The sequence below is a fragment of the Chelmon rostratus genome, chromosome 15 (assembly GCF_017976325.1).
Source record: "Chelmon rostratus isolate fCheRos1 chromosome 15, fCheRos1.pri, whole genome shotgun sequence".
NCBI classification, from domain to species: Eukaryota; Metazoa; Chordata; class Actinopteri; order Chaetodontiformes; family Chaetodontidae; genus Chelmon; species Chelmon rostratus.
Window position 1 is genome coordinate 3,016,616 of NC_055672.1, and position 27,234 is coordinate 3,043,849.

General features: G+C 41.5%; 2 protein-coding genes and 2 non-coding genes across 5 annotated transcripts; 2 read left to right on the forward strand and 2 right to left on the reverse strand.

Annotated features, from left to right (window-relative positions):
- The first annotated feature begins 1,169 nt into the window (after positions 1–1,169).
- On the forward strand, positions 1,170–9,485 carry si:dkey-196h17.9 (exocyst complex component 3). The gene is made up of 11 exons (XM_041954223.1): positions 1,170–1,337; positions 3,266–3,758; positions 5,097–5,214; positions 5,445–5,546; positions 5,626–5,726; positions 5,830–5,931; positions 6,142–6,268; positions 6,386–6,493; positions 6,676–6,831; positions 6,917–7,038; positions 7,918–9,485. Exons 1-11 carry the CDS (start codon positions 1,238–1,240, stop codon positions 8,057–8,059), a joined length of 1,671 nt encoding a protein of 556 aa, XP_041810157.1. The 5' UTR covers positions 1,170–1,237; the 3' UTR covers positions 8,060–9,485.
- Positions 9,486–11,805: 2,320 nt separating this feature from the next.
- LOC121618392 (tumor necrosis factor alpha-induced protein 2-like) lies at positions 11,806–23,462 on the reverse strand. 2 transcript variants are annotated; one of them, XM_041953879.1, is made up of 12 exons: positions 23,325–23,462; positions 20,219–20,467; positions 18,370–19,018; positions 17,426–17,537; positions 16,834–16,956; positions 15,721–15,815; positions 15,528–15,620; positions 15,284–15,410; positions 14,464–14,583; positions 13,786–13,941; positions 13,478–13,599; positions 11,806–12,223 (listed from the first exon to the last, which is right to left on the reverse strand). In XM_041953879.1, the coding sequence occupies exons 1-12, from the start codon at positions 23,374–23,376 to the stop codon at positions 12,076–12,078; spliced, it is 2,046 nt and encodes a 681-aa protein (XP_041809813.1). In that variant the 5' UTR covers positions 23,377–23,462; the 3' UTR covers positions 11,806–12,075. The 2 variants fall into 2 exon arrangements, with proteins under 2 accessions (XP_041809813.1, XP_041809815.1); XM_041953881.1 differs by lacking the exon at positions 23,325–23,462 and adding an exon at positions 21,154–22,270.
- Positions 23,463–26,147: 2,685 nt separating this feature from the next.
- On the forward strand, positions 26,148–26,354 carry LOC121619009. Its single transcript, XR_006007473.1, has one exon. It is a non-coding gene; the product is annotated as a small nucleolar RNA U3 (small nucleolar RNA).
- A 541-nt stretch (positions 26,355–26,895) lies between these two features.
- LOC121619011 lies at positions 26,896–27,102 on the reverse strand. Its single transcript, XR_006007475.1, has one exon. It is a non-coding gene; the product is annotated as a small nucleolar RNA U3 (small nucleolar RNA).
- Positions 27,103–27,234: the final 132 nt, after the last annotated feature.

Sequence of the window (27,234 nt, forward strand, 5' to 3'; positions counted from 1 at the left end):
GAATGCATCAGCCAGTGATTATGTGGAATCTGCTGGTGCTAAACTCAACCAATGAGATTTAATTCTATTTCTTCCTGCTTCAAAAAAGAAAAAAAAGGTGATGTTTACTGTGTCGGTTTGCTGGATTTGAAGGGGGTATCCAGCTCTGCTCTTTGGTTAATGGATATCCCCCGCGCTCTCTGAGTGGATGAGGCAGTGGGGAATAACCCTGACACATTCCTGACATCTTTCTCCCAGAATGCTTTTTGTCCTCTGAAGGGGAACTTTATTATAATCCTTTTCAGCATCGGACACACCCACACAACATGCAACCTAGCACTGAGATGAATCCATCAAGCATGTTTTATTTACACTGTAAAGAAATCAAGATTATACATGTCACAAAAAATGATCCACATGATTGATGTGTTTCATCTTGAATCACAAAGTAAACTATCTTAACACAATAAATGTTACTCAGTTGTGGTGAAGGAATTAAATACCAAATTAGAAATATAATTATCTAAATAAATCAAACTGTTTTATATCCTAATGATATGTCTTTCATTTTCATAACAGTGTGCCAGCAGAGTGGCATTTGCACAGCAACACCTTTCCACTCATGACTCAGCACTATGGCATGCCTTTGATTGTTTATGATACACAGATACCTGCAGGCACAGGTAACCTGTGACTCCCACTCACTTTACTCCTTTCAGGTTAGCAGCAAACAAAGACAGAAAGTGAAGTTATGTAGTGCAGTGTTTCCCACCAGCCCTTTTCAAAAACCTTTACGTAACCAGGAAGTGTCTGCTGTCTGACACCTCCGTGACTTACTTTTAAGCCTTATGTCTGCCAGTATGTTGTGTTTGAACAATTAGCTGTGGACCTAATAATTACATGCATATTTCTTTGAGCACTTCAAGGGAAAAAAACATTCAATCTAAATTATCATCATGTAATATAATTATAATACTCTTACTGTTAGCAGTAATCGTGGCAGCAGCTGCAGTATTTGTATGTATGTTTATGTGGTGCAGCTCTTATTGACATGATGCAACAGCTTTCACTTTCCCAGCTATCACATGCAGAGGAAAACGAAACAGTTTTGGTGCTGTTCCGGGAAAACCCCTTCATCTGCCTTCATAAAGGATCACCGAGCTGCTGATTCACAGACGGCTTCCGCTCTGAGCAGCACTCCAGACGAGAGACGAGAGACGGGCTGCACAAGCTGCAATAAACCTGTAAAACTTTAAACATGGTCATGAAAAAAATGTGGAAATTAGGAGGAAGGAGAAAACCTCAGAGGACTGACAGCAGGAGAGCTTTGATGGAGGATAACAAAGAAGTGCAAGATGGTGAGAGTCTGTTATTTATTTATTAGATTGTATGCACTTACGAGCTTGTTTTTAGTTAGACCATCATTATTATCCTCTTGTGCAATCGTCTGTCTTTTCAGTGTAGATTTGGAAACGCACATTAAAGAGCCTCTTAAATCTGAGTTAACAACAAAAGACAGATGACAGAAAAACAACTTTTGCAAAAAAAAAAACTCTGCAACTGTTCTGTACTTTCACTTCCTTGTCTGCTCTGATTGACTTCTCTAAAAGCAAATCTGTTGAGGTGTGTTTCAAGATTAGATTTTCTAAAGGACACAGGAGTTAAAATTTGACCAGATCAAACTTTGGCATGGCCTCTGTTGTTAATATCGTGCATGCTGTGGAGTACAAACATACCCTGATTTCACCTTGTGGAATGCTGTTGTGCTTATTTGAGCTGGTGTCTGACAGTTGTGTGACTTGTACATATAAACTTTTTATTGGCCCTGATCTTATTTTATTTTGCTCCTCAGAAAACAAACCTGATATTCTGCTTTGGTTTGCTAAACCATGCTTAGTCAGGATCAATAAACAAGGAATCATAAAATGTGAACTCACTGCAAAATCATGATTAATATTAAGTGCACAGAAATGTTTTTTAAAAAACGTTTTATTTATGTTGTGTGTGCATTGCTGCTAATGTTAGAACAAACTTAAGAGAGTCTCAAGCCATGTTAGGGGCTTTGTAAGGCTGGACCCAGTGATGCTTTGAGCTAAAAGCTAAAGTTAGCATGCTAAAATGCTAAAAGCACACATGCAAAGAGATAAGAGTCTACAGTCATGCTAACAGCTTATGAGCTTGCACTGTGGTAATTGGATCTAAATGCTAACATCAGCATGCTAACATACTCACAATGACAATGCCAGCATACTGATGTTCAGCAAGTGTTTACCATATAGCATGCTAACATTTTTAGAATTACTACAGAGAACAGCTGAGGCCTGAGGAATGTCACTGCTTTGGTAAATATTTGTCCATCAATCAAAATGTCCAACAAATTAAAATTCTGACCTGATGGTGGCACTACATGGAAAGACAGAGGATCAGCACAGTTGTTACGTTACCAAAGCAAAGTCCTTGTACGTGAAGTCCTACTTGGCAATAAACCTGATTCTAAACTCATCATCTGGGGACCAACTTTCAAGGCAAACCGTCCAACAGTGGTGCAGATATTTTACTGAAATCCACAAATGGTAGGCCTACCCCCCCACCCCATCCAGTAGATGTTGAAGTTGAGATGTTTCAGTCTGGGTCAAAGCGACGAACTGACCAACAGACTCACATTTCCAGCCATGACCCACGTGTGACTAATAATCTGTTTCTATCACTTCTGTCTGCTTGGTAATGTGGACGAGACCAATTCAAGACTGAAATATCATTGCACAGGATTAAGTCAGCATACTGTGACATGCACGTGTTAGCCCGATTCTTTAGTTGGACTATCTCGCAGGATCTCTGTCAGAAGGAGCACAGATTTCCAGGCGTGGTTCACAGTTATCTCCTTGGGCTGGGAATGCTCTGTACAGAGGTTGGACTTGCATGCAACCGACTCTCATTGGCCAGCTATCTCTGACGTGAACACGCGAACCACTGTTCACGTGAACTTACTGAAAAGTGATATGAAACATGAGTGATTGTTGTCATTGAGACGAGTGTCTATTGCAAGAAACCTAACTTGACAGACTTGAGAGGAACTTGTGGATGCTTCTGCAACCTGTTCATCAAAGTAAATGTCACATTGTTGATTAAATGAGAACATCCAGTAAGTTTCATGAGTTCAGGGGAAAAGTACAAACCGAAAGTGAACAAAGTAAAAGTCATTTGTAACACATGTATCATTTCTTTGTATTGTAAAGTCATATTTGCAGTACTCTAAAGTAAAAGCTTAACATGAACTCTGTCATAGGATGCGGCCACGCAGGTAAGGGGCAGGACGGCCCCTCGGCTCAGGACACCTTCAACACCAACGAGCAGCAGCTTTTTCAGATTTCTGAAGAGGTCACGCTCCAGAAACTGGCTGAACTTCTCGGTGTGGCCTGTCCCGACATCACCTTTGAGGATGGATCTTGCATCTCGATCCGGCCCGAGACCATTTCAGGACAGCAGGACGTGAAACAGAGCGTCGTTCGCATCATACAAAGATCTGTGTCCCAGCGCTTCCCAAAGCAACCGGCAGATCTGGACCAGAACCTTCAGCGGCACCTGTTAAACGTGCAGGAAACTGTGCGCGATGAGCTTGTGAAGCTGGCTCCCCTGCTGGACAGCATGGGGCTGATGGGATGTCTGATCGATTGCTACCATCGCCAGACAATTGATCACCTCAGCGATCTGCTCCAGAACACCCGCTCCTCCAGGAATTCCCTTGTGCTGATGAAGTGGGTCCTACATACATATCTGAGGTATCTACCTGCATTTTTACCTACTGTAGCTTAATTTATTTTCATGTTTACATGTGTAATAATCCCCCGACAGGGCAAAATCAAATGTTGTTCTGTGCATCTGATGACGGAAATATTTACTTGCTTGCCAAGAGTTAGACGAGAGGACTGATATCACTCTCCGGTCTTTACGATAAATATTAATCTGCCACCAGCAAATAGTTATCTTCGCCGAGGATAAAGACTGGAAACAGCTAGCCTAGCTGCGCCTAACTCTAAGCCTAACTCCCTCTATCAGCGCCTTTAAAACTAACTAATTAACATTTTATATTTTACTGAAAAACAACGACTCCCTGTTCTGTTTGACTCCAGGAAGTTGCTGGTCTTGGTCAGGAAATAGTCTTGCACCTAATCCACTGTTAGAGGGTCGTTTTTACACTTGTTTTCCACATTAATGGAGCGAGATATAAGGTGTTAGTTAGAGGTGCTGGTAGGTGTATTTAGTTACTGCACAGAGTCAGGCTGTCTGTTCCCAGTATGCGTGCTAAGCTAATGACATTAATCACCTGCTGGCTGTAGCTTCATATTTTTTTTTCTCAAATATGTTTATTGAGTTTTTTACATAAACAATAATACAACAACATCAACAGCACTCAGTACAACATTGGTCTAGACAGCCTGTACACATGTGGTACTTCTCACATCTGACCAGTACAATGAAAAGGCTTCCCCTGTGAGGAAAAAAGGACTAGACAGATAAAATAGTCGAATAAATGAAATAAAATGAATATATAAATAAAAATATACCCCAGATCACAATTCTAGAAGTTTCAAATTGTCAGGCTGTAATAATATGCAGGAAAGGAGCCAAAGGCTAGCCAAGGACAGCGCTCGAGAGTATTGAAGCCACTGTGGAGTTAGAAAAGTGAAGATATGGAGTCCAAATATTCATAAACTGTCCTTCTGACGTGCGAGTAGCTTCATATTTAACGGATCTACTGTGTGATCGGTCTTGATTTTCTCAGCTACACTCACCCGGTGCTGACAACTCTATTAGCAGCTTGCAGTCAGCTTGAGACATCCTGAACAAAGCTTACCTAGGCGACATCAGAGCCCTGAAAGAGACTTTCCCAAAGCTTTATTTCTATCTTGATTTCACAACAATGCAAACTTGTGAAGAAAGTCCCGGGTATATTTGATGGCTGGTCGTGCACAGCCGTACTCTGAATGGCTCTTAACGTGCTGCAAAGTCATCCTCAGTGCAGGTTGGTGGAGTGTGGCTGCTCGTTTCTGTGTGCGTCGACTACAGAAGTGAAACCTGCTCAGTTCTCACGTTGGCCGTTTGCTGTACTTTCCCAGTCAGGAGCTGCTGGATCATCCTGACCTTCGAGAAATGGATCCCATAAAAAAAGTCGACTTCCTGCTGTTCACTGAATGGGTCGCGAAAGCCAATGACAAACTGCTTGAAAATGTGCAGGTAAGAATGTTATGATGTTGATATAATAACTAATACACTATTTGGGCTGCTTCATGAGACTTGCTTATGCTTTTTAACTGGGTTCCTCCTCTGAGGACCAATAAATCGTTTGCAAATGATTGATTGTGCTTTTATTAACTTTTACAGTCCAGACTTTTTTGGGATCAGCGTTGTTTTATGTGTGTAAGCTACTGTTCTTAGGAAAACCGTTTCTGTCTTTCTGTCCACAGGAAGAGGTCAGTGGGTTCCTGGAGAAAATCCTGCAGCTTGAGAGACGGCAGGAAGGTGATTGCGACGAAGCTTACGTTGGACTTTATGTGGACACTATTCAGGTACTTTTCTGAAAGCACTTTGTCCTTCTGTTTGTTTGTCTTATAATAATGTTCTTTTGTTTTTTTGCTTCTCTTGTAGTGCATCGACGCCATGCCCAAAGAAGCACAAAGAATCAGCTCAGAACTGTCCGATCACGTCCGGGCCGTTTGTTTCCAGGAGCTGCTCACGTTTGTGCGTAGGTGAGAATCATTTTTTACCTCTGCATTACGACAACAACAACTGCAGATTTAAGATTTGTAATGACATATGTTGCATTGTTTTTATATGCTCTTTGGTTTGTAGGTACACTGCTGAGCAGACTGAGATTCTTGAAAAAGAAGCAAAACTGGACAAACCAGAAACAACACACTTCTTCAAGACTTTGAACAGCTGTGAAAAACTCAAGTGAGTGTCTCTTTGCCAAATATGAACTTCATGCTGTTCCTTAAAGCATATTTGGTTTGCATATGACATTTAGAATAAAAACAAGCCAATGCAACATACAAATGCAGTTAAAACACGTGAATCAGGATGCACGTGGTTAAAAGGCCTAACATACCGTAAGAGAACATGATGATGATAAAAGACGGTGACTTTTATGATGCTTCCCCTCAGGCAGCACGTCCAGACCAGCGGTGAAGGCGTCAGAAGATCCCTCCTCCAGGAAACTGTGGACACGCTTGAACACATGGAGGCTTTTACTCTGAAACTTGTGCTGGAGATGGTAGCTGACCTTGCAGAGGTAGCTGTTCAGCTTATTCCTTCCTTCTTCTTCTGCTGAGCGTGAAGCTTCTTTCATTACCTGAGAAACAGCAGTTTGACAAAATTAGTTTGTTAAATCACAATTTCTGTCCCACAGAGTCACCTCAAGAATTACTTCAAAATGGAGAACAAGCAGTTCCTCTCCTTGATCGTCGCAGTACAGGCGTGTTTCCCCAAGCTGTCGTGGTGTCAGGACATACAAAAGGTGCGAATTCCAGTTCTGCTTCTTCTAGTCTCGAGATATGTGTCAGTTTTTCCATTCAGAAGATTTCTTTAACACTTATTAGCTGTTGGTCCTTTAGCATGTTTGTGTCTAAATATATTTGTGTTCTGGGTTCTGTCGCTTGTCTTCTTGACACTGTGCCTCTGTCTGTCTTCATGTCTCAGAGGGTGATGGATAAGGCCTACAAGCGTATCGCTCACATTTACCTCAAACATCTCGTCCGAAGCAGCCAGAAGAGACTGGCGAAGTGCTGGAGTCCTGACGTCGGCCGAGCAGTCGCCGCAGACGCTGCGGTGCTTCACAACACCATCTCAGACCTGGTGAGGTCAAAGTTCGTCCTTATTTCTGATCAATGACGCTGACCCATTAGCGGCTTCCTGACCTGTCTCTGTGGTGCTGCTTCAGGCTCCTGGTGTCCAGCAGTGGAACCTCCTGCTGCTGAGAATCTCAGAGCTGCTGGAGTGCAAAGGCATCGACGTGGTGAAGCTCACAGTGGCGAGCATGCAGAAGGACTGCCCCACGTGGAGGTAAATCTCTCTGATGAAACATCTAGGTCCAGTTTGCCCAGTAGTGTTTCTTTGAGCCTCTGAGGAACTGACCCACAACCATAAATCCCCAAAGTCTGTGTCAGTTACTGTAGCCATCAAGTCTTCTAGGTGATGAGAGAGCAAAAGACAGATTAGTACACTGACCGTAGGCGTCATCTTTTAGAGTAGAATGGATAGCGACGACTCTCAGGATAATTTGCCTGTGGAAGGAGGACTGTTCAAGTATTACTTATCTGTAAGTAATCTTTAAGTTAGAATTTACTTAGATTAGGTCATTACAGAAAAATTAGTCACATTTTAAATCCAGCTCACTACCAAAATCATTCATTATCGTTAATCGTTCTGCAATTATACTGCATGCTCCCTTCGGGGCTCAACAAATGAAATATGCCTCAGAGTTCTGGCTTTGGTCTCAGTTGAGGAGGACCTGCAGAGTTTAGCTGAACTGAATCACCCGGACTAATGTAATATCCCAACAAGAACGTATGTGGTCATGTATACAGAGCAAAAAAAGATAATAATCGTAATAATAATGTGGTGTTCCAGTAAAAACAGAAATATTACATCTGACGCAGACTTTAAAACACGTTTCCTGGACGGATTAACATCATGACAAACTCTTGAGTGTCTTTATGTTGCTGGGCTGGACTTCTAGTCATTTGCATTGTTGCTAATTTCTATGTGATTCTGAATGCAGTTTTCTTGGTTCTCGATCAGAGTGAAGTTGTGGTTGCTCTCTGTTGACTTGTATCTGTTTAGGTTTGGTTGTCATATTGGAGTTTCTTAAAGTCAACATCTAGTGGTCATTAGAGGAACTGCAGCTCACAAACTCTTCTGGTCTTCTGCCTTCAATCGCAGCGAGGACCAGGATCTCCTGCCGGCCCTGCTCCGGTGGAAGGGTCTCTCCAGATGCCAGGTACGAGAGGTGCTGGACGCCCTTCCCGGGCAGGAACCCAAACCCAGATCTACAGCCTGGTTCTCCTGTTTTGGCTGCTGCTGAAGGCTGAGCTGCTCTGCAGAGCATCAACAGCAACAAGCGGAGAAGACGACAGAGCTGAGTCTTGTTAGAATCCACTCCATTACTGCTGTTACTACGCAAATCTGAGCTGAGGATACGGATCAAAGTACAGAAGCTTGGGTTAGCCTAAATGTCACCAGTCTCCTTACAAATGCTGTTGTCATTCCAGGAAAAGTGAACTGGTGTTTTTAAAGTCTTGTTTGCCAGAATGTCTTGTTCTTATGCAAAAAGTTTGCATTTCAATGCATTTGCTTGCTTGTAAATTTATGTTTTTGGTTTTTTTTTGTCACTTCAGCTTTTAAACCATCAAAAGCCTGTGCAAAAAAACAGATCTACTTCGGCTCAATAGGTTTAGTTGCTTGCATGTTTATGTTTTTAAATATTGAGGTGGATCATGGTTGAGGGAGAGTCACATGATGCTGCAGGATGTTTGCACACCATTAACAGTAGAATCTGGTTCCGTAGGTGAACTGAAGTGTCACATCATTTCTACAAGATTTTTATGTTGAGCTCTGATGATCAAAAGACAAACACAAGCAATTTAAAACGTAGGTCCTCAAAGTGTGTTCCTCAGTGGCGGCCCTCAGAAACATTTAGCGTGGCCCCTGAATGTGACGTGCATGCATGTGTTATATTCACATCATCTGCAGTCAGTCATGAAAACTGTGAGAACGTCTGATTTAAAGAGACTGAATCAGAGAGAAAAGTTTACTTTTTCATCTGCTGCAGTCACAAAATGTCTTTTTCTTCGTGTCAATCTCAGTTTTGACTTTACTTTTAGTTTGTTTGCTGTCATTTGCTTTGTGGACCGTCCTCTTAACTCAGAGGTAGACAGTTAGCTGCTGATGCACCGTTTCTTCATTGTTAAAAGTTATTACATGGGGAATTTTCCAACATGTTATTATTTATTATTATTTATTAAGTTTTTATTTATTTTTTTATGACACTATGCAAATATTTTACAGAAGCTTCCCAGTATTGACTATCCTACAATATCAAACTTTCCTGTTAAAAGCAAAGATTCTGCTGTTTTTGTTGCCTATCAAACACTTCTGAATTATACTTGAACTACAGATTCTGTTTTAACTTGAACCTTTTTATCGACTTCAGGAGCTGGGCTCGGCACTTTTTTTTTGTCTGTGATTTCTACGAGTTAAACTTTTTAATAATACATTCTACTGAAACCAAACAAGGTACTTTTTGTGTGTGATGTGCTGGTTTGGTTTACTGGGTTTCATTCCTTCTTTAATGTCGGTACAAAGTCATATCTTCTGCTTCAGTGTAACACTTAATGCATTTGTACTTTTTTAATGTTATATACTGTATTTATATATGGTGATTGTTTTGTTGAAACGCTTAAAGATTGGATATTTGGCACATTTCTTTTTCTGTCAGTAATAAATGTCAGCATGGCTCAATGAAAAATCAGTCTGTGGCGTCACTGTATCACCACTAGATGGAGCTAAACATCACCTTAGCAAAATGGGACTTAATGGGAGATTTTTTCTCCCAAATGACACCTCTGACTGGTTTATTCAGACACAGCACAGATCCCAGAACAGTGGTTCTCAGTCTGAGGGATGGACCTTTCAATGGGTTGCAAGATAAATGTGAGGGGTCACAAGAGAATTCATTCTTAGCTCTTCTAAAAAACACTTTTACTGCAAAAGTCATTAAAGCCATACAGTAGATTACCTGCACAGGTCGACACATGCACTTGCTCTACAGGTAACATTAATGACTTAGTGCAAAATAAATGAACATTTAGCAGATGGCATAGCTCGCATTTACACACTAGACAAAGCAGACATTAAACAGTACACACAGTATTTTGGAAATCATCTAAGGTTTCACAGCCATGCTAGCAGGTCTGTGAGACTGTTGACCTACTTGTACAGGTGTACCTAGAGCTGCATGCTAACATACTCATAATGCTAACTTGCTGATTTTAAGCAGGCATAATGTTCATCATGTTACCAGAGTTTGTTAGCATGCTAACCTTTGCTATAAACTCAACATACAGCAGAGGCTAAAGGGAATGAGATTAGTTTCGCAGGTATTTGATCATAAACGACAGTATTCAACAAAATTTTGATCTGACGATGGCACCAGATTAAGAGTTAAGGGATCAGCAAAGTTATCGCACTTCGTCCTGACAGGGACATTAATTTTTGCACCAAAGTTAAGGGGAGTCAGGAAATCAAAATCAATAGGATTCAATGAATGTCAACATTTCATGGCCTTCACTGTTGTCGTCTTAACCAAACACATTGCCATTCCGGAGCACTGGTGCTAACATGGCTAAAAATAACACTGATAACTAAAAACATGCCAACGGCTCAGTGGTGCTTTGAGCTAAATGCTAACCTTAACCCAATGCTAATATGCTGATATTGAATATTTTAATGTTCAGCATCTGAGTTAGCATGCTAGTGTGTTATGCTAACATTGAAAAAGCTGTCACCAAAGGGATTACAGCTGATCTGGAGAGAAGCATGAATGTGCTCATTTTCTTGGCAATCCATCAATAGATGAAGAGATATTTTGACCGAATCAACCGACTGATAGAAAATCTGTTTCATTCAAGAACTCAGTCAGAACTGATAAAAAACAAATTTTTAATCAATGTCATGCTCATTAACCCCAGCCAAAGAGAAACCTTGGCAGTGATCCTAGTTAATGAATAGGTACCATGACCTCTCTGAGTTGGTGGCTCACGGTGAATTTCCACCAACCAGCTTCCAGTCAGCGGTCGGCCTGATTATTCCCAGTACAGTTTACCGCCAGCGGCTTTAATGAGTTTACCTTCCTTCACTCCGTCTCACTTTCCATGAGGAAGTTTTAGTGATGACCCACGAATTCCCGAGCGCTCCCGCCGTCTTTCCCCGACATGCAAACACAGGCAGACTTTCAGGACAGAACTGCACGCCGACACAGACTCATATCCTTCCGCTGGCGAGAGGAAATATAGACCTGCGAAATAATAAGCTGGAAAACACCTCGGCCCAGCGTGCACAGCCTGTATTCCCACACAAGAGAGTCAATGATTTCCCGGGATTGTTCGGGCCTGATTAGGCTGCTTGTGATGTTGCTCACTTAATGCTTGCCAACAGGAGGCTCGGGGGTTTTACTACTCCCATGATTAGGTGTTCATGCACAATCAAAGTCATTTAAGTCCTGACCTCTGACCTCCCTGGGGAAAATGTCTCCAAAGACTTTTTTTTACATTTTTATTCCAGACTAAAATATCTTAATAAGTATCTGGTGGATTACCATGAAATGTGGTACACATATATATTGCATGAATTGTAATAACTTTGGTGGCCCTTGGACTTTCTATATAGCGCCACCAGCAGGTCAAAATATCACGCTAAACTGAAATGGTAAATTTCACACCTCCTTAAAATGTTCATGTTTGGACTGTTGTTGTTAGCATGCTGCTGTCAGCATGTAGCCCAGTGCACTATTGTACACCCTCAGAGAGCTGCTAGCATGCTAGCAGTGTCTTGTTCACTTGTAACTCATCCACCCACAGCATCTCCTAATTTCCAAAAAACAGTTTATGCAGATTCATGTCTGGTTTGTCTCCTGTCTAACTGCACATCTGCACCGTCCGTCCCTGCAGCACTGGTTCATGTCCATGAATGTTGTGAATGTTCATTCAGAGCACGTGTGTGTTCACACACATCAGCAGCAAACTGCAAAAAAAATCACAGTGAAATCACGCAGAGGGTTCACCAGATTTGTTAATAAAGTCAACATTACATTTAACACGTTCTCTAAAAAAATACTGTACATCACATGACATGAAACATCCTGTAAAACTATCAGATTAAAGCTTCTCTCTTTATTGCACATGTAAGTATTAAAATAACAAAAAATAGCACTGATTTAATATAAAAAATACACTTTAACACGCAGGCACTATAATACACGGTATTATGCGACCGAGCTTTCAGCCAACTTTAACGTGACTGAAATGAAGAGAACTGTGCGGCTCATTTGACGTGAACTGTGGAGAAAAATGGCTGAGCGGTGACCGAGCTGTTCTCCTTCAGAGTCTCTGACAGGGTCTCTTTGACGGTCTTCCTGTTGGCTCGCGAGAAGTCGGTCTTGAGTTTGAGCAGAGCTGAAACATGTTTCTCTCTGTGGGTGTAAGAAGGGAGGGGAAGGTTATAAATCAACATGTTAATCCCAATAATATATTACATTACATTGATTAATATTATCACAAACTTGAGATACTTGAGCATGGATGTGAAGGGGCTGTTACTCTTTCATAGCACACACTGTTAGCTTTCCTGCCTGTATATTCTATGTACTTGAAGTGCATTAAGATAGATGATGTGTACGTGTTGGATAAGTTAATCAAATACAGAAATGTTATAAACATAATTGCACTGTTTTTTCTTAGCAGTGAGTGATGAATCCATCCCACAGCCAACATTTAAACTAAGGTAGTGGTGACAAGGAGCAGGTAACTTCATGTTTACTTAACTTAAAGTCAGTTAAAGAAATATGCTGATATAGTATAACTGCACCGATCTCATCCAGGCTTGTTTTTTGTCATTTTTGTGGCAATCTCTCTGCATCTACTTGACGACTGTTGGCAGAAGGTCTCTTATACTTCTGTGATGTGTCTGGATGCACACCTGGGTTTACCTTTTGACAATTTTAAGTAATAAAGTCATATTAAAGAATTACAGCTCAAAGGCCGACATTCAGAGGACTAAGCTAAACTAGGTGTTCTATATACATTATATGGCCAAAAGTATGTGGACACTCAAGCATACCTTAGTTAAAGTGTACCATGTAACTCCCTGTCAAACCACAAATTGTCTTTTTTGAATTTATGTTTGCATGAGGATTAAACAAATGACATATAACAGCTTGCTTAGTGAGGTTTAGAAATACAGATTTTTTTTTACCTTTGGAAAGAGTCAGGCTAGCTGTTTCCAGTCTTTATGCTAAGATAAACTAATCCAATCTTCTCATCTAACTCTTAGCAAGAAAGTGGATCAACGTATTAAGTATTTTTTAAGGTTAGAACTTGGCTTCGCTGCCATGCAAGAGGTTTATGTTACACAAACCAGAACTAAAGACAAGATTTACTGTGTTGCACTGGCACCTCCAGTTGCAGCATGTCTGCTTTTAGATCCTAATCTCACCCTGCTGCCAGGAAACATCTGATATTTCCACTTCCTGTTGGCCCTCAGCTCTCTCGCACATGTGGGGTTGTTTCCACTCATCCTAAAGTTATGTAAACCACTCGCACAATGATGCTATTCTGTCGTTGTTGGTCAGTTACACTTGAGACAACTGACCTAAATAAGACCAGCACATATGTGTGATGGATGCTCTATATATTTGTATTAAAGCGAATGAAGAGAGTAAACTTACGTGAGGTCGGGAAAAGCAGCTCCCAGTGATGCTACTTGCATCTGTATGGCCGGGAGGTCTTGGAGTTTCAGCACTTGTGCAATCTTGGTCAGGATATCCGTCAACCAGCCTTTGTTTGATCCCTGTGAAACACAGTCATCTGATCAGTCTGTGACAGGAATCTACACCAGGGAGTTTTTACACTGGATTTTTCCTGGATCGCTTGTTAATCACACTCTGTGGTCAGTTCAGTGATGTGTTTTATCTTGGAATTCCAGATGTTGAACTGTAGGAAGTTTGTAATTTGTAATTTTGGGCTTGAGTCTCACCATTGCGATGAATAACCCGTGCAGACTCTCAGCGTTGTCCCTGACGGTCGTGTAGGCCTTCAGCTGCAGCTCCTTGTTCTTCAGCTTGACGTCTCCTTTCAGGAGCCTCTTCACATATTCTGCTGTCACTTCCTGGTGCAGCTGGCCAATCAGCATCTGAAATCAATCCAATCATCCAATCATCAAATCAGGAACCAGTGTCAAGAAAATACATGGCTTCAGATTTAAATTTAATTACTTTTCATTTGTTTTAATGAGCTAATGAGGACGCTAAACTGACCACTTGATCTTTTCAAGTGAGTTTATGATTATTTATAATTGATTTTACATATTTTAATCCATTTACTATAAAACTAGAAATACTTCACATTATTGCTGACTCTTTTACAAACTGTATTTAAAAGTTTTGAATGCTTTTTCTCTGGTAGACACCTGCTGGAGTTGTTTAATCCGTCACAGCAAAGGACAAGTTTTGTGTTCAGCTAAATCATTTTCATACTCAATGAACAGAAACCAATCATTCCCTGCAAATGAAAATACATTCAAAACCTGTAAGCTACAGCGTGCTTTGGAAATGGATGTTAGTAATATTAACTTTACACGGTGTGCAGTCAAAGACAGCAGCTTCTCCTTTAAACTGAATTCTGAAGAGTGTGTTTCGTGCTCTCTTCTGCCTACCTGGTGGCAGGATTCAATCGAACCCTGAAGCTCCTGCAGCTCCTGTTCGATGCTGACCAGCAGCTTCTCAAACAGCTGCTTATGCAGCCAGTCACTGGTTCCCAGCTTGCGGTAGTGTGGCTGTGTGAGGTGCAAACACACATTCGACTGTTAACACTTTGATCCACACTCGCAGAGAATTTGCAATAAAATAAATATTTCTGCAAATTTCCTGGTTTGAAAAAACTGGGTTGGTGTTAAACCTGCGAGGAGCTGGATTTGTATGGTTCTCCAGTGCCGCAGTTATAAAACATATACATCTAAAAATGTCCCTTTCCTTTCTGATTTTCTGTTTTATAAATTCTATTTTTAAATTATATTAAATGCTTTTATTGTGAAGAACCTTGGAATCTCTGTGTTGTCCTATAAAAGATGAATCTTTTTCAAGATTCAAGATTCTTTATTGTCATTGAGCATGACACGTCAATGAAATTTGCATTGCACCCCCCATGTTAGAAACAAGATAATAAGAAAGATATGAAAGATTATAAAATAAAATTAAGATACTAGAATAAAATAAACTAACATGCAGTAAAAATATATTCGTAAATGCAATGATGATATACCAGACATGAAAATATACTAAACAATAAACAATAAAATATACCAAAAAGTTTTCTACACTTGGTGCAGAAACACCTGAACGACAGTGTGTGCATTCATTGTAATGAAGGAACAGTGTGGCTCCCTGATGTGTTCTTCAGGGTTTTTGGACACAGAGGAAGGAGAAGCATCACGTTTTGAAACACACACACACACACACACAGGTGATGAAACTTACCTTGAGGTTCTCGTGCACTGGTTTTAATAAATAGGAGTGAGCAGATTGTTTCATGTCAGCCAGAATAAGCAGACAGTTGTTCTGCACCTCCTCCGGGAACAGATGGATGTTCCCATGGAGGATGTCGCTGCAGACAGACCACAGAAGTCACGTTAGCTCACAGGGAGATTTTCTGCTGTGATTTTAAACAGAATTTGATCTTAATATGTTCAGATTTCTGTCTCATCCGGTGTTTAAAACGCACCTGAACTGCTGGATACAGCCGAGATTCGCCTTGATGAACGGCCTGCTGTTCGGTTTGTTTTGCTTCATGACGTTGTTTTGGAAGGTGCTGAACCTGCGGGAGATGAACAAAAACAGGTGATTTTTACTTCCACAATGTTGCTGTTGTTAAGACCAAATGCCTTTTAAAGTGACACTATCATGAGTCTCGTTACCTCTGCATTAAATCTTTCAGTTTGCACGTGATGGTCTGGGCCTTGTGCCGGTCTCCCACAACCTTTTCAGCAGAACTCACTTTGCCATTGATAAGCTAAAGACAGATGGAGGATACAGTCAATAACAGCATTTAAATGAGTGAGAGAAGACTGCAGGTCACTTCTTGTGAATGGAAGATCCAAAGCCATGCAAGCAGTCAGACTAACACAAACTGACCCCCCCCCCCCCAGCTCTGACAGTGCTGCTCCTTGCTCGACTTACCAGGCTGCAGCTTGTTAACACTGTCACCTTGATCTGAATGTGAATTACTTTCTATGAATAATTAAATGTGCTTCTTCCTTGTTGGTTAATCTTTTTCTCACAGTGTAGGAAGTTTGTTTCTTCTCTGGTCTGACCGGCTGGAAAATACTGTGTTGGAACTCTGAAGGATTCATTTTTACATCGTGTTCTCGCATGATCACAAGAAGTTCATTTCATGAACGTAACATTATTCATTCATGTGCTTATTTAGTGACTTCAGCACAGAAATCATTATTACACAATCTTGACATTGTAAGATTCAAACATTCTAAAGTTTTCTCATCTCAGCATAACAGAAGAATTTTGTGATTATAGCGAAACAACAACAAAGCTATTATATTGTATTAATATTGGTTGTTGGTTGGTTACAAGTTGTGATCCCAACACTGACATACAACAGCTGATATGGTGAACTTGTTGGCAAACAGTTGCTTATTTAGTTAAAGCGAAGCATTCATGTTCATCAGGAGTCATAGTTGTTTCCACCTGATGAATATAAGTCCAATATTCACACTCTTTTAGCTCTGTTTTTGGTCTCCACCAGCTCCTGAGGGAAATATCTGTCTCTTAAGCTGCTAAATGCTGTTTGCTGCGAGTGTTCAGTGTGTTTTCAGAGCTTTGTCATGGAAAACAGCTGCCTGCTGAGAACGACGCTATGAGAGCTGTGACGGTGAAGAAAACCAGCGAGGCTGCAGCCTGACAGCGAAACAATGAGCTGGAACTATAAAGCTTCATAAAGCCGAGTGCAGCTGCAGATTCAGGTGGTTCATCATCGTTTTCACATTACTTTGGACTCTTCTGAATCACGCTACCTGAATGATGTCGTAGGCCACAGGACTGACGAAGCAGCCGTCCTCTCTCGTCGGCTCCTCTCCGTCAGTCCACTTCTGCTTTGCTTCCTCCAGCACACGGCCGATGTAGGTGGTCAGCTCATCCTGAACACACAGCGACATGCTGCTGTCATTTAAAACATGCAGTGTTTCACACACAGCTTCTGATTTGACTTTTAATCATATATTACTACCATCACACGTTCAACATGTGATGAATTCTCCATAACTCTGCCTATATAAAACTAAAACTGCATATTATTTACACAATAAGTGTTGGAACAACCGTACTGATGATCTACTTATCCTTAGAGCCTTACCAGCAGGGGGCTTTTGTGTGGCCTGGAGCCCCTGAAAACATTGGGCTTAATCTGATGGGGACCATGATTATTAACAGCAAATTTAATGCTAATCTGACCTCTGGTTGTTGCGATATCTCACTCTGGACCGTCTGTAAGTGTTGGACGTACTGATTGACTGATTACAGGATATGTAGAAGACCAACCTGAGGTCAAAAACAGCTAAGCATAACTAAAGTATAAGGAAATGCACGAAATGCAGCCGCTCAGGTTACCTGTTCTTTGCTCAGGTACTGTTCCTCCAGAGGCTCCAACAACTTTCTCGGCAGCAGTTTTCCCAAAGCTTCAGCGTCGATCTCGCTGGCCAGCTCGGCCTTTTGCAGGATTCTGACACAGACAGCAGATATCACAACTTTCATCAGCAACTCAGGATTATTCACTTTTTCATTTTATCTGCTTTCCCTCAACCTGCCCGCATCCTGTTCTGCAACTTCAGGTACGAAAGTTCAAAAGAAGGACAAGAAGGAACTTGCTGTTTCCAATGAAAGGCTTGTGACTAACTGGTGCGTGAACATCAGGGTGTGACACAAGCTGTCCTTTTGCTGCATTGCATTCTAGTGTATTTATATTGGATTGTGGGTGCAGAGCCGCAGGATTTGTACCAATCCTGCAACGGATTTCTACACTTTCCACACGGTTGCACAACTTTAGGGCGAGCTGTTTTGTCAGTGGTTGAGGGTGGAAGCGGTACTTCCTCATTCATGTCACTGATTCCACATAAGGGGACGACTAAAGAGAGATTTTAGTCTTTTTTAAGTCTAGAAGCGTGCTGTGAACACTTACGTACAACGACACAGTGAGAAGTTATATTTCTGTAAATGTTGTGTGCATTTCTGCATAACATCCCACTGTCTCCACCACACATTCAACACAAGACTAAAAGTCTGATTTAGCCCTGTTACAGTGCCCCCTTTTGCAGTGGGACCCAACCCCCTTCCACCAGAATGCAGGAAGTTACATTCCCCTCATAAAATGGGACGTCCCACACGTCCATCTGCTTTGGATGGACGTGTTGGACAGAGGAAGGACTGATGGACCTACACACTGACAGATCATGCTATGTTTAGGCTACTACCTGGAAAAAAATACAACAGCACAGAATGGACGCAGAAATAATGTACAAGTTGCTAATTAAATGTAAACTTAAGTCCTGACTTACTCTGGATAATACTCGTTGACCCAGCGCAGGATGAAACTGCAGTCCTTGTCCTCCAGGACAAACTCTGCGATCTTTCTGAGTCTGGCGCTCAGGTGTTGGTGGTACAACCTGGCGTAAAAATTACAGATGTCCAGCTCAGGTGGGTAGCAGCTCTTCACCGCGTCCACCACCACCAGCAGGTCCTCCTTCAGCTGCCTGCCCATGCCGTGGATGTCCCTCTGGATGGACGACTGCTGCTGCTGCTGCTGGTCAGCAGGGGGGGTCAAGGGGCTGTCCATACGGTGCTCCACCAAGCTGCGAAGCATCTCGTCGTGGAGCTTCTTCCACCCGCAGGGCCTCCAGGCCGGCGGGGTCTGATCCCTCTGTTTCCACTGCTGGTCCTGGCTCAGCTCCTGGTTCATGGCCTTCACAGCAGACGTCAGAGCCCTCATGCTGACCTCTTCCTGGCTGAGAGAAAGTCTCAGAGTCTGCATCACCAGGCCTTCCAGGTCTCTGTAGTCCGCTGCCAGTTTGTCCACTTCCTCCTGGTGATCTTTGAACGCCTCTGTCTCTTTGATTTCCCTGAACAGGAGCTCCTCTCTCTCTATCAGCAGCCGGCTGGCTTCACACAAGTGCCGTGCCTCAAGGATCTGATCAAACGTGAGGGTCACTGAGGGAGAAAAGCAAAGGTGTTTACAACACAATGAGCCATCTAAACTTCCTGGAACGGCTAGAAGAAACACAGATTATATCCAGGGCTGCAGCTCACAGTTATCTCTTATCAGGAAGAGCATCAAATACTCTGCTTTTCTTTCTTGACACACAGCTTCAATGATTAATCCATTATCAAAACCATCATTTTAGCTGGAACAATACTAACAACAGAATTCCTCATAAAATCACTTTAATAGGCTGTTGCTGTCACATTATACTTACACAGGGTGTAGCGGCGATGCAGCCATATCCTGTGGTATTGTTTTATGTTCCTGTATTAATCTTATTTTCTACATGACTGTTCAGACTTTAAGTGTTCGTGGCAGAAAGTGTCAGCTGAGTGCCTTTTTGACCTCGCTGTGTTTTGGTATTTTTCTGTAGCAGGATATCTTCGGTCCTGAAGTTCATCTTTTTCTTCCTGTTATTCTTTTCTGTGAGGAAGTGGTATAGTGATATATGTGTGTGTAATAATAATCTGTCTTTCAATAATAATGCACAGTGGTTCTGTTGTTCTCTATGGGTGCATCTCAGTGCTCTTAATTGTCACTTCCTCCCTAAAAGAGATGATGACAAGCCTTCACATGGCAATGTTATGTTTACAGAACCGTCAGTGATATATAAACCAAACACATCGGCCTCTCGTCACGTGTTCTCTGAGTGAAATATGAGTTTCAAGGCTCATAGGTTTGCCTTTTCTGACAGCTCTGTAATCTGTCTCATTTAACAGTAACTGTAACATATTTCCTCGTTTCTTCTCTCCTTGCCCGGTTCCTTGCGTCTCTCCAAGGTGGGAGGGACTAAGACGCAAGGAAAGGATGCAAGTGAAGGAAACATGGATGCAGTTGAAGAGAATTGGGATGCACCCTGTGTCTTAACACTAATGCTTATTACTAGTCCTATTGTTCAGAAAGTAATTTTAATAATTAATGTTCCTGCAATAATCCTTTCAGAAATTCTACAGCCTATTATTATACAGTACAGTTATTTTTAGTCAGTTAAGACTATATGTGATTTGAGCTGACAGAATACAACAGTTCATGGCTCCTATAAGGTTTCTGTGTCTTCCTGTTGTGCCCATGTCACCTGAACAAAAGGTGATTATCCCGTTCTTGTCCTTATTTTTATGTTTTTGCTGAAACGTTAGCTGTTAACTGACCGGTCTGGGGCTCCTCTTCCCGGGGTGAGTGCCGTCCATCGGTCCTGGAGGAGCCGCTCACACCGGCCTGACCGCTCGGGGTTCCCCAGAACTTCGGGAATTTAAACCGTCTGCCCCCCGCTGGTCTCTCACCGTGATCCGGGGTGAAGTTCGACCCGAGGCCGCCTGTCTCGGTCGTGTCTGACCGGAGGCGCATCGTTATCCAAGCGAAGCAACGGGACCAACAGTCCGAGAGACGCGGTAATAAATCTGTGAAGACACGCATCCGCCAGGTGTTAATGTCATTGAAAAAAAAGGAAATGAAAACGAAGATTTCACCTAGCTAACCGCATTTGCTTGCTACCGCAACCTTAGCTATATTTATTCTTAGGCAGTTTTAATTTTAATTTTGGCTAACTTACCCGTGACTTTCCTACTTCTTTATCTCTCAGTAAACTATTTTCTTGTTGACGATGCTGCCTTGCAGTTTTAAATAACTGTATAATGGAAGTTTCTTGTCATGTAACTTTGTAATGAAAATAAAGTTTAAAAGTTAGCTTAACAGTTCTGTAGCTAACATTAGCTAATTCTCATAACATGCCTGTTGTTATTTTCAAAATAAAAGCCCAATTAACACAATTTAGCAATTGGACAGTTATGATTTTTTTTTTTTTAGCCATTAAATGAATAAATAGATAAAATCACAAAACAGAATTGCAGATGAGAGTGTTCAGTCCTATCATCATGTATATGTTTACTTTTATTTTTAAAAGTAAAACTTACAATTTAAAAGAATGACAACATTCATCAAAATTGAAATTCTGAATAACTCAGCTTCATTAATGAATAACTGAAAATAAATCCTAGTGATGAACACATAACCAAAAGCTCAGTCCATTCATAAACATCAAACTCAACATTCACGGCGATCCAGACAAGCAGCAGCTGTTACTCACCCTGATCTCACAACCTCTCAGTCCTGCTCTGTTAGTAATGATGCAGCTGCTGGGAACTGGAGGATCATTTTAAAGCAGCGAGCAGCTCGCTCCTCCTACTTTAGATGTTGTAAATGAAAATGACTCCCACGAGTGGGTGGTGGAAACTCCACTCACACACACACACACATACACACACACACACACACACACACAGAGAGAGAGACAGACACACAGACAAGCTGGACTTTTTTTTTAGAAACACTTGCGCTGAGGCAATGTCTGTCACTCGTCTTTTGCTAAGAGTGAAATATCCCAACAACGATTTTGTTAGGAATTTTGTACAGACATTTACCGTTGCCAGTGTATTCATACTAATGACTATGATTGAATGATTTTTCCTCTAGTTCCTAGTTCAGGATTGGATAACAGCAGACTTAATGGCCATTTTCCTGTCAGAGATTTATGTCAACATCCTTCCATGCAAAGAAAAGCATACTTGAAAAACTCTGATTCTTCACCCATCTAGCGATGTTGTTTTCACAATGGTAGGGCTGTAACTAACATTTATTTTCATTGTGAATAAATCCACAGATTCTTTTCTCAATTGATTGATGCATCATTTGGTCTATAACGTATCAGAATGCTATGAAAATTGTCTGTCACACTCCTCAAACTGTTGTTTTGAACTATGGTCCCGCCTCTCGCTGTGCAGATCAATCATACTTTTGGATAGTGGCGTAGCACCTGGGGTGGCCAATCAAATTTCAGGACACACCCCTGACCATGACCACAGTCTTTTCCTGATGAACCTTAACTACAGAGGAGCAGATTAGACAACACTAAGGCCCTGACAAACAACCTTGTTGTTTAGGTCGGTTAGAGAGGTATTTAGAGAGAAAATAACAGTTTCAGGCTGTGGACAACAACCATGAACTGTTCTGAACTCTTCTTTTGATGCCATTATTTACACCATTCAAACAGTATGTCAGTTCTCAATTTCTCAGTGTAATGGTGGCTTAATTTTTTCCCCAGTTTTCTTTGATTTTATTCTTTTTTGTTCCTTTTTTGTGACTTCACGGGGACCAGCAGCATCACCGTGTGGTACAGCGCCTGCTCCACGTCCTGCAGGAAGAACCTCCAACGCATCGTGAGAGCAGCTGAGAAGATCGTTGGTGCTTCTCTCCCCTCCCTCCACGACCTCTACACCTCCCGCCTCACTCGCAAAGCCTTCTGCATTGCGAGAGACCCCCCCCCACCCGTCACAGAGCCTCTTCAGCCTGCTGCCATCAGGGAGGAGACTGCAGAGTCTGCGGGCCAAGACCAGCAGACTGCGGGACAGCTTCGTCCACCAGGCTGTCAGGATGCTGAACTCTCTCCCTGCTCTGCCCCTCCTCCACACAAACACACAACCTGGACTATAACTCCCTGTTGCTGTTGTTTTATTTATTTCTGTTTAATATATGTCCTGTCACAGAGGTTTCGATTCTCTGTTTGTCGTGTACATACTGCAGAATTGACAATAAAGCTGACTTTGACTTTGACTTTGATTAATTGTTATTTTGAGTCATTCTGTCAACAAATATTTTTGCATGTTTTAGAAATGTGTTGTTAATTTAGTCAACAATATGTCTGTTCATTATTTTGCAGCAGATTTGTATTTAGTGTTTAAGTGCTGAGACCCTCTACAGCAAGTAAAAAACAGGATATTAGACATTTTTGCATATTTATTAAAAGCTGAACTATCTCATTCACATACGCTGCAACTATCACGTCACAGTCAGTTAAAGGTGGAGTTGTGCTGGACTTCGTTATATTGAGTGGCATTTCAAATTTTTTGTCCAACAACTTGACCATTTTAGACATCATTATGACGAAGTTTTAGTTGGATTGCATTAAACTGCACAGGGGTACCTGATAAAGTGGCCACCGAGTGTAAATAAATACAATGAAATGTTGCATAAATCAATCTCAAATGCTCATCAAAGAGACTTGTTAGAATATGCATTGCATCATATGATAATATGTGAAAAAGGCCATGTTTTGTTTAGATTTTTACACATATTTAATATACGGTAATATACAAAACATACAGTACATTCACTGTTTATATTTGGGTAACATCTGGCATCCATAAACCCTGCTAATAACTTTAATAACCTGTATGCCGCATTATAAAGAGCTTTTCTGACCTTCTGTTCTGCAGAATCTGCAGGACGAGCAGCCGTGGAGACTCCAACACATCGCTCCTGAAGGCAGCGCGACTCACAGAAATGTAGAGTTCACCCGTCTCTGCAGCAGGTCAGTGAAACACTGAGCTGAGTATAAGATGCAGACAAAACATTTGATGTCAGGATGTTGGTTAAGTCATGCTTTGAGAAAGCGTGCTCTGTTTTCCATCTATGCACCTATACGCTCCACCTATGCACACTTCCTCTGTGAACTTGATGTGAGAATGAGTGCACGAAGGGTTTCAAAGTGGCGTATGAGCGGTTTCAAAATGTCACGGGACACTGGCTGCATTAAAGGTATCACTGCACAGCTTCCACTCCAGGTAAAAATATGCAGATCAATAATACTTTTACAATAAACTTTTACCTTTCAAAGCGTCTCACAAAGCCGAAAAGAGTTCACAACACAAACTGCCCTCGTGTGCCAGAACTGTTTTCACTTCCTTTAAAAACAGACACATCGAGAGTGAGTTCAGGTTTAAATTTGTCTTCCCTGGTGGCTACTTTTATTTTTGATTATGTTGAAGTCACACAACAGTGTCTCACACACATTTAGAAATAAACAGCGTTGTTTCCAGCACTTCCTGCACATGCGGCTTTCAGCTGTCGTCACTTAGTGAAATGTGTAGTAAATATGGTTTCACTGCATGTGAGATGTAAGAAGGTTATTGATCCGTATCTGTGATCTTTAGCAATGGTTTGGCTCTGATGTCTAAGGATGAGAAGAATCTGGAGTCAGGGTGTGATTAGCTTTCCTTAGCTTAGCATAAAGACTGGAGGCAGAGGGAAACAGCTAGCCTGGCTCAGTCCAAAGTTGGAAAATGCTCCGACCAGCACCTCTAAAGCTCACAAATTAATGTGATATAAAGTGTTTGTTTAAGCTTTCCAACCTGTGTGTATCAACGCAACCGAATCTCAAGGTCCACTGTATCGAGCTTATTAACTTTTTCTGAGATTTCAGTGGTTTATGCATTTGAAAGCTCAGGAAAAGGTGGATTTTGAGTCGACATTGTTTTCGTTCATACTGATTCTGAGGCCTCAACTTATTTTTCCACTTTCATGACTCAGTTTTTGGTTTTAGGGGGATTTACAGACTGGAACTTTTTCTCCATCCACTCAGAACTTCTGAGGAGTGTCCCCTGCGAGAGCACAGGTTGCCAGATATGGTGGGTGTTTGGGTATTGGTCCCTATACAAGCCCACTGGTACCAAACCTGGCAACCTCACTATGACTAAACTGAACACTGACTGTTCGTCTGACCCCCGTTGACCAGTATTCATGGAATTCTGTTTGATGTTTTGATTTTTTTCCTCCTTTAACCATGTTCTGAGTGTTGCTTTAGCATGTTAGCATGCAAACATTTGCTAATTAGCACTAAACTCCAAGTGCAACTGAGGCTGATGCGGTCATCCTCTGGGGACCATGAACGTCTGCAGCAGATTTTACAGCCGATCATCCAACAGTTGTCGAGATATTTCAGTAAAGAACAAAACCCAACTGACTGTCAGTGTATGAAAAGACTCATATGGATAAACTTGTGTTTACATGTTGATCACAGATTGCACATTTATTAGAAAGAGATTTGTGCTGACCAATAGTGTTCATGTCTGTTTACATAAGGGAGGTTTGTGTTTTTAATGCTTTCTGGCAATGAAACCATTTGAGCCGAAAGTGTTTTTTGGCAGCATTTTCTTCCAGAATGACACAAACACCATCTTGGTCAGTTTGGCATGCAAAAACTGTGTCAACACGCGGTGACTTCTGCAAAGCACGAGTTAAATGAAAAGTGAAAGCATCAGAACTGTAGCCGCTCAAACTTGCATCAGCACCCAAAAGGAAAGACAGCAAAAGTCACGCAAGACTGTAAATGTCAGACACCACTGCAACAACCACAGGAGAAACATGTGGGAGAGTTTACATACATCTATTAGAAAAGAGAGCCTTTATAGGAAACAAAGTGTTTATTATCTGCCTCTGCCTGCTCCAGATGTTTTCTGTATTACTGCACTTTATCCTCAGTGATGAAGCTGTGATTGGAGGTGGTGTGAAGTCCTCTTTTCTGCACATAAAACAATGAAAAATCTGCATTAAAAAGGTAGATTATACTTTCAGGGATCTCTCTTCAGCCCGTGATTTGAGAGCTGTAATATCTCAGTCCAGATGTTGTGTAAAAATGTGCAACAGCAGAGTGTTTTACAGTAAAGAGACAAGAATCCCGTGTTTGCTCATTGGATGATTTCATTTTCTGGCACATTGAGAAGTGGACTCGATGAATAAGATCCTCCTAATATTCCTCAGATAATCTCACATCTAAATCTCAAGGATTTTATCTCTTAAAACCACAATCTGGACCCGAACGTCTGAATTACTGTAACTCACACAGCTGAGATGTTCCCTTTAGTAAAGGAGGTAACCTCAAAATTAAATCCGTGTGACCTTTGGTAAAGTTGGAATGAAGGTTTATGCTTTGTAGCAGCAGATAATTAAACATGTTTCCTGCATTCAGTCATTTTCCAGTCAGTGTTGCAAAGGTGTAAAAGTTCAAAAACTGTTCAAGTTTTACTTTAAGACAATTTTTCACTGTTAAAAATGATCACACTGAGAAATACACCTTTAAAATAAAAACTATTAAAAACTTAAAACAGGAAGTTAACAGACAGACACAACATGTCAGTGATGATGCTGTGATTGTAGGAGGAGAGTCTGTGTGAACCTCAGGAGCTCACCAGGAGTAAAAGTGCTCGTCTCCAGACAGAAGACCCTGAGAAACATCCACAACAAACCAAGACTATACTTTCAGGGATCATTTCTTTAGTTGTTGACTTGGGAAATGTGTTTCTAAAGAGTTTGGTCTCGCTGCCCACGATGAAGAGTTGAGATGTTTCCTTCAGAGCAGGAAACTGGTGGGAAGACTTTGTTTCTTCTCCACTGTTGAAGATTGTTCAGTGTTTCTGAACGAGACTCTGATGGAGGAAACATGATCTGAGTGGAGACTGTTGTTCTGTTCTGAAGTAAAATCATTTTTAAAAACTTAAAGTTTTAATGACTTTAATTAAAAAAAAAAAAAAATCTCCTCTTTAAAATTTTACTGCAGCAGGGTGCTCTCAATATGTTTTAAGGAGGCAATTGTTTATTCTCACATGAAGTGAAGTGTAAATGCAGGAATTCCTGCATGAAGTTTGGTGACCTTAAGTAACCCCCAGCTCAGCTCCATCAGCTTCAACCTGAGCAGAGGTCTAATCAGCTGGAACAGCAGCAAACACCTGTGTGGGAGTGCAGGACCTGTAAAGACCCGCCCACACAGGTGTGTTCACTTCATGTTGCCTGATTAGACCTCCTCTCAGAGCATCTGCACACTGTGATGGATTGACCTCTTCTTGATTCTTCTTAGTTTTGTTGCATTTGTTTGAACAGGACAACTTGAAGCTTCATGAAGTGTGAGTAGATGGAGATGAAACACTGCAGGTTAACTTGAACCTGAGCTAAAGAAAGCACAGGGCAAAGTCTGATTCTTTAAACAAGACAAACAATCTCCACTCAGATCATGTTTCCTCCATCAGAGTCTCGTTCAGAAACACTGAACAATCTTCAACAGTAGAGAAGAAACAAAGTCTTCTCACCCGTTTCCTGCTCTGAAGGAAACATCTCAACTCTTCATCGTGGGCAGCGAGACCAAACTCTTTAGAAACACATTTCTCAAGTCAACAACTAAAGAAATGATCCCTGAAGGTACAGTCTTGGTTTGTTGTGGATGTTTCTCAGGGTCTCCTGTCTGGAGACGAGCACTTTTACTCCTGGTGAGCTCCTGTGGTTCACACAGACTCTCCTCCTACAATCACAGCATCATCAGAGACACATTCATTCATGTAGA

Bases quoted from the DNA above. Each gene is read 5' to 3' on its own strand.
- si:dkey-196h17.9 (XM_041954223.1), top strand. From the start codon at position 1,238: ATGGTCATGAAAAAAATGTGGAAATTAGGAGGAAGGAGAAAACCTCAG. The intron at 6,494-6,675 runs GTGCGAATTCCA...TTCATGTCTCAG, and splicing joins GGTGTCAGGACATACAAAAG to AGGGTGATGGATAAGGCCTA. The intron at 6,832-6,916 runs GTGAGGTCAAAG...GTGCTGCTTCAG, and splicing joins ACAACACCATCTCAGACCTG to GCTCCTGGTGTCCAGCAGTG.
- LOC121618392 (XM_041953879.1), bottom strand. From the start codon at position 23,376: ATGTGTTGGAGTCTCCACGGCTGCTCGTCCTGCAGATTCTGCAGAACA. The intron at 15,411-15,527 runs GTGCGTTTTAAA...GTCTGTCTGCAG, and splicing joins GGCTGTATCCAGCAGTTCAG to CGACATCCTCCATGGGAACA. The intron at 14,584-15,283 runs GTAAGTTTCATC...CACCTCACACAG, and splicing joins CAGTGCACGAGAACCTCAAG to CCACACTACCGCAAGCTGGG.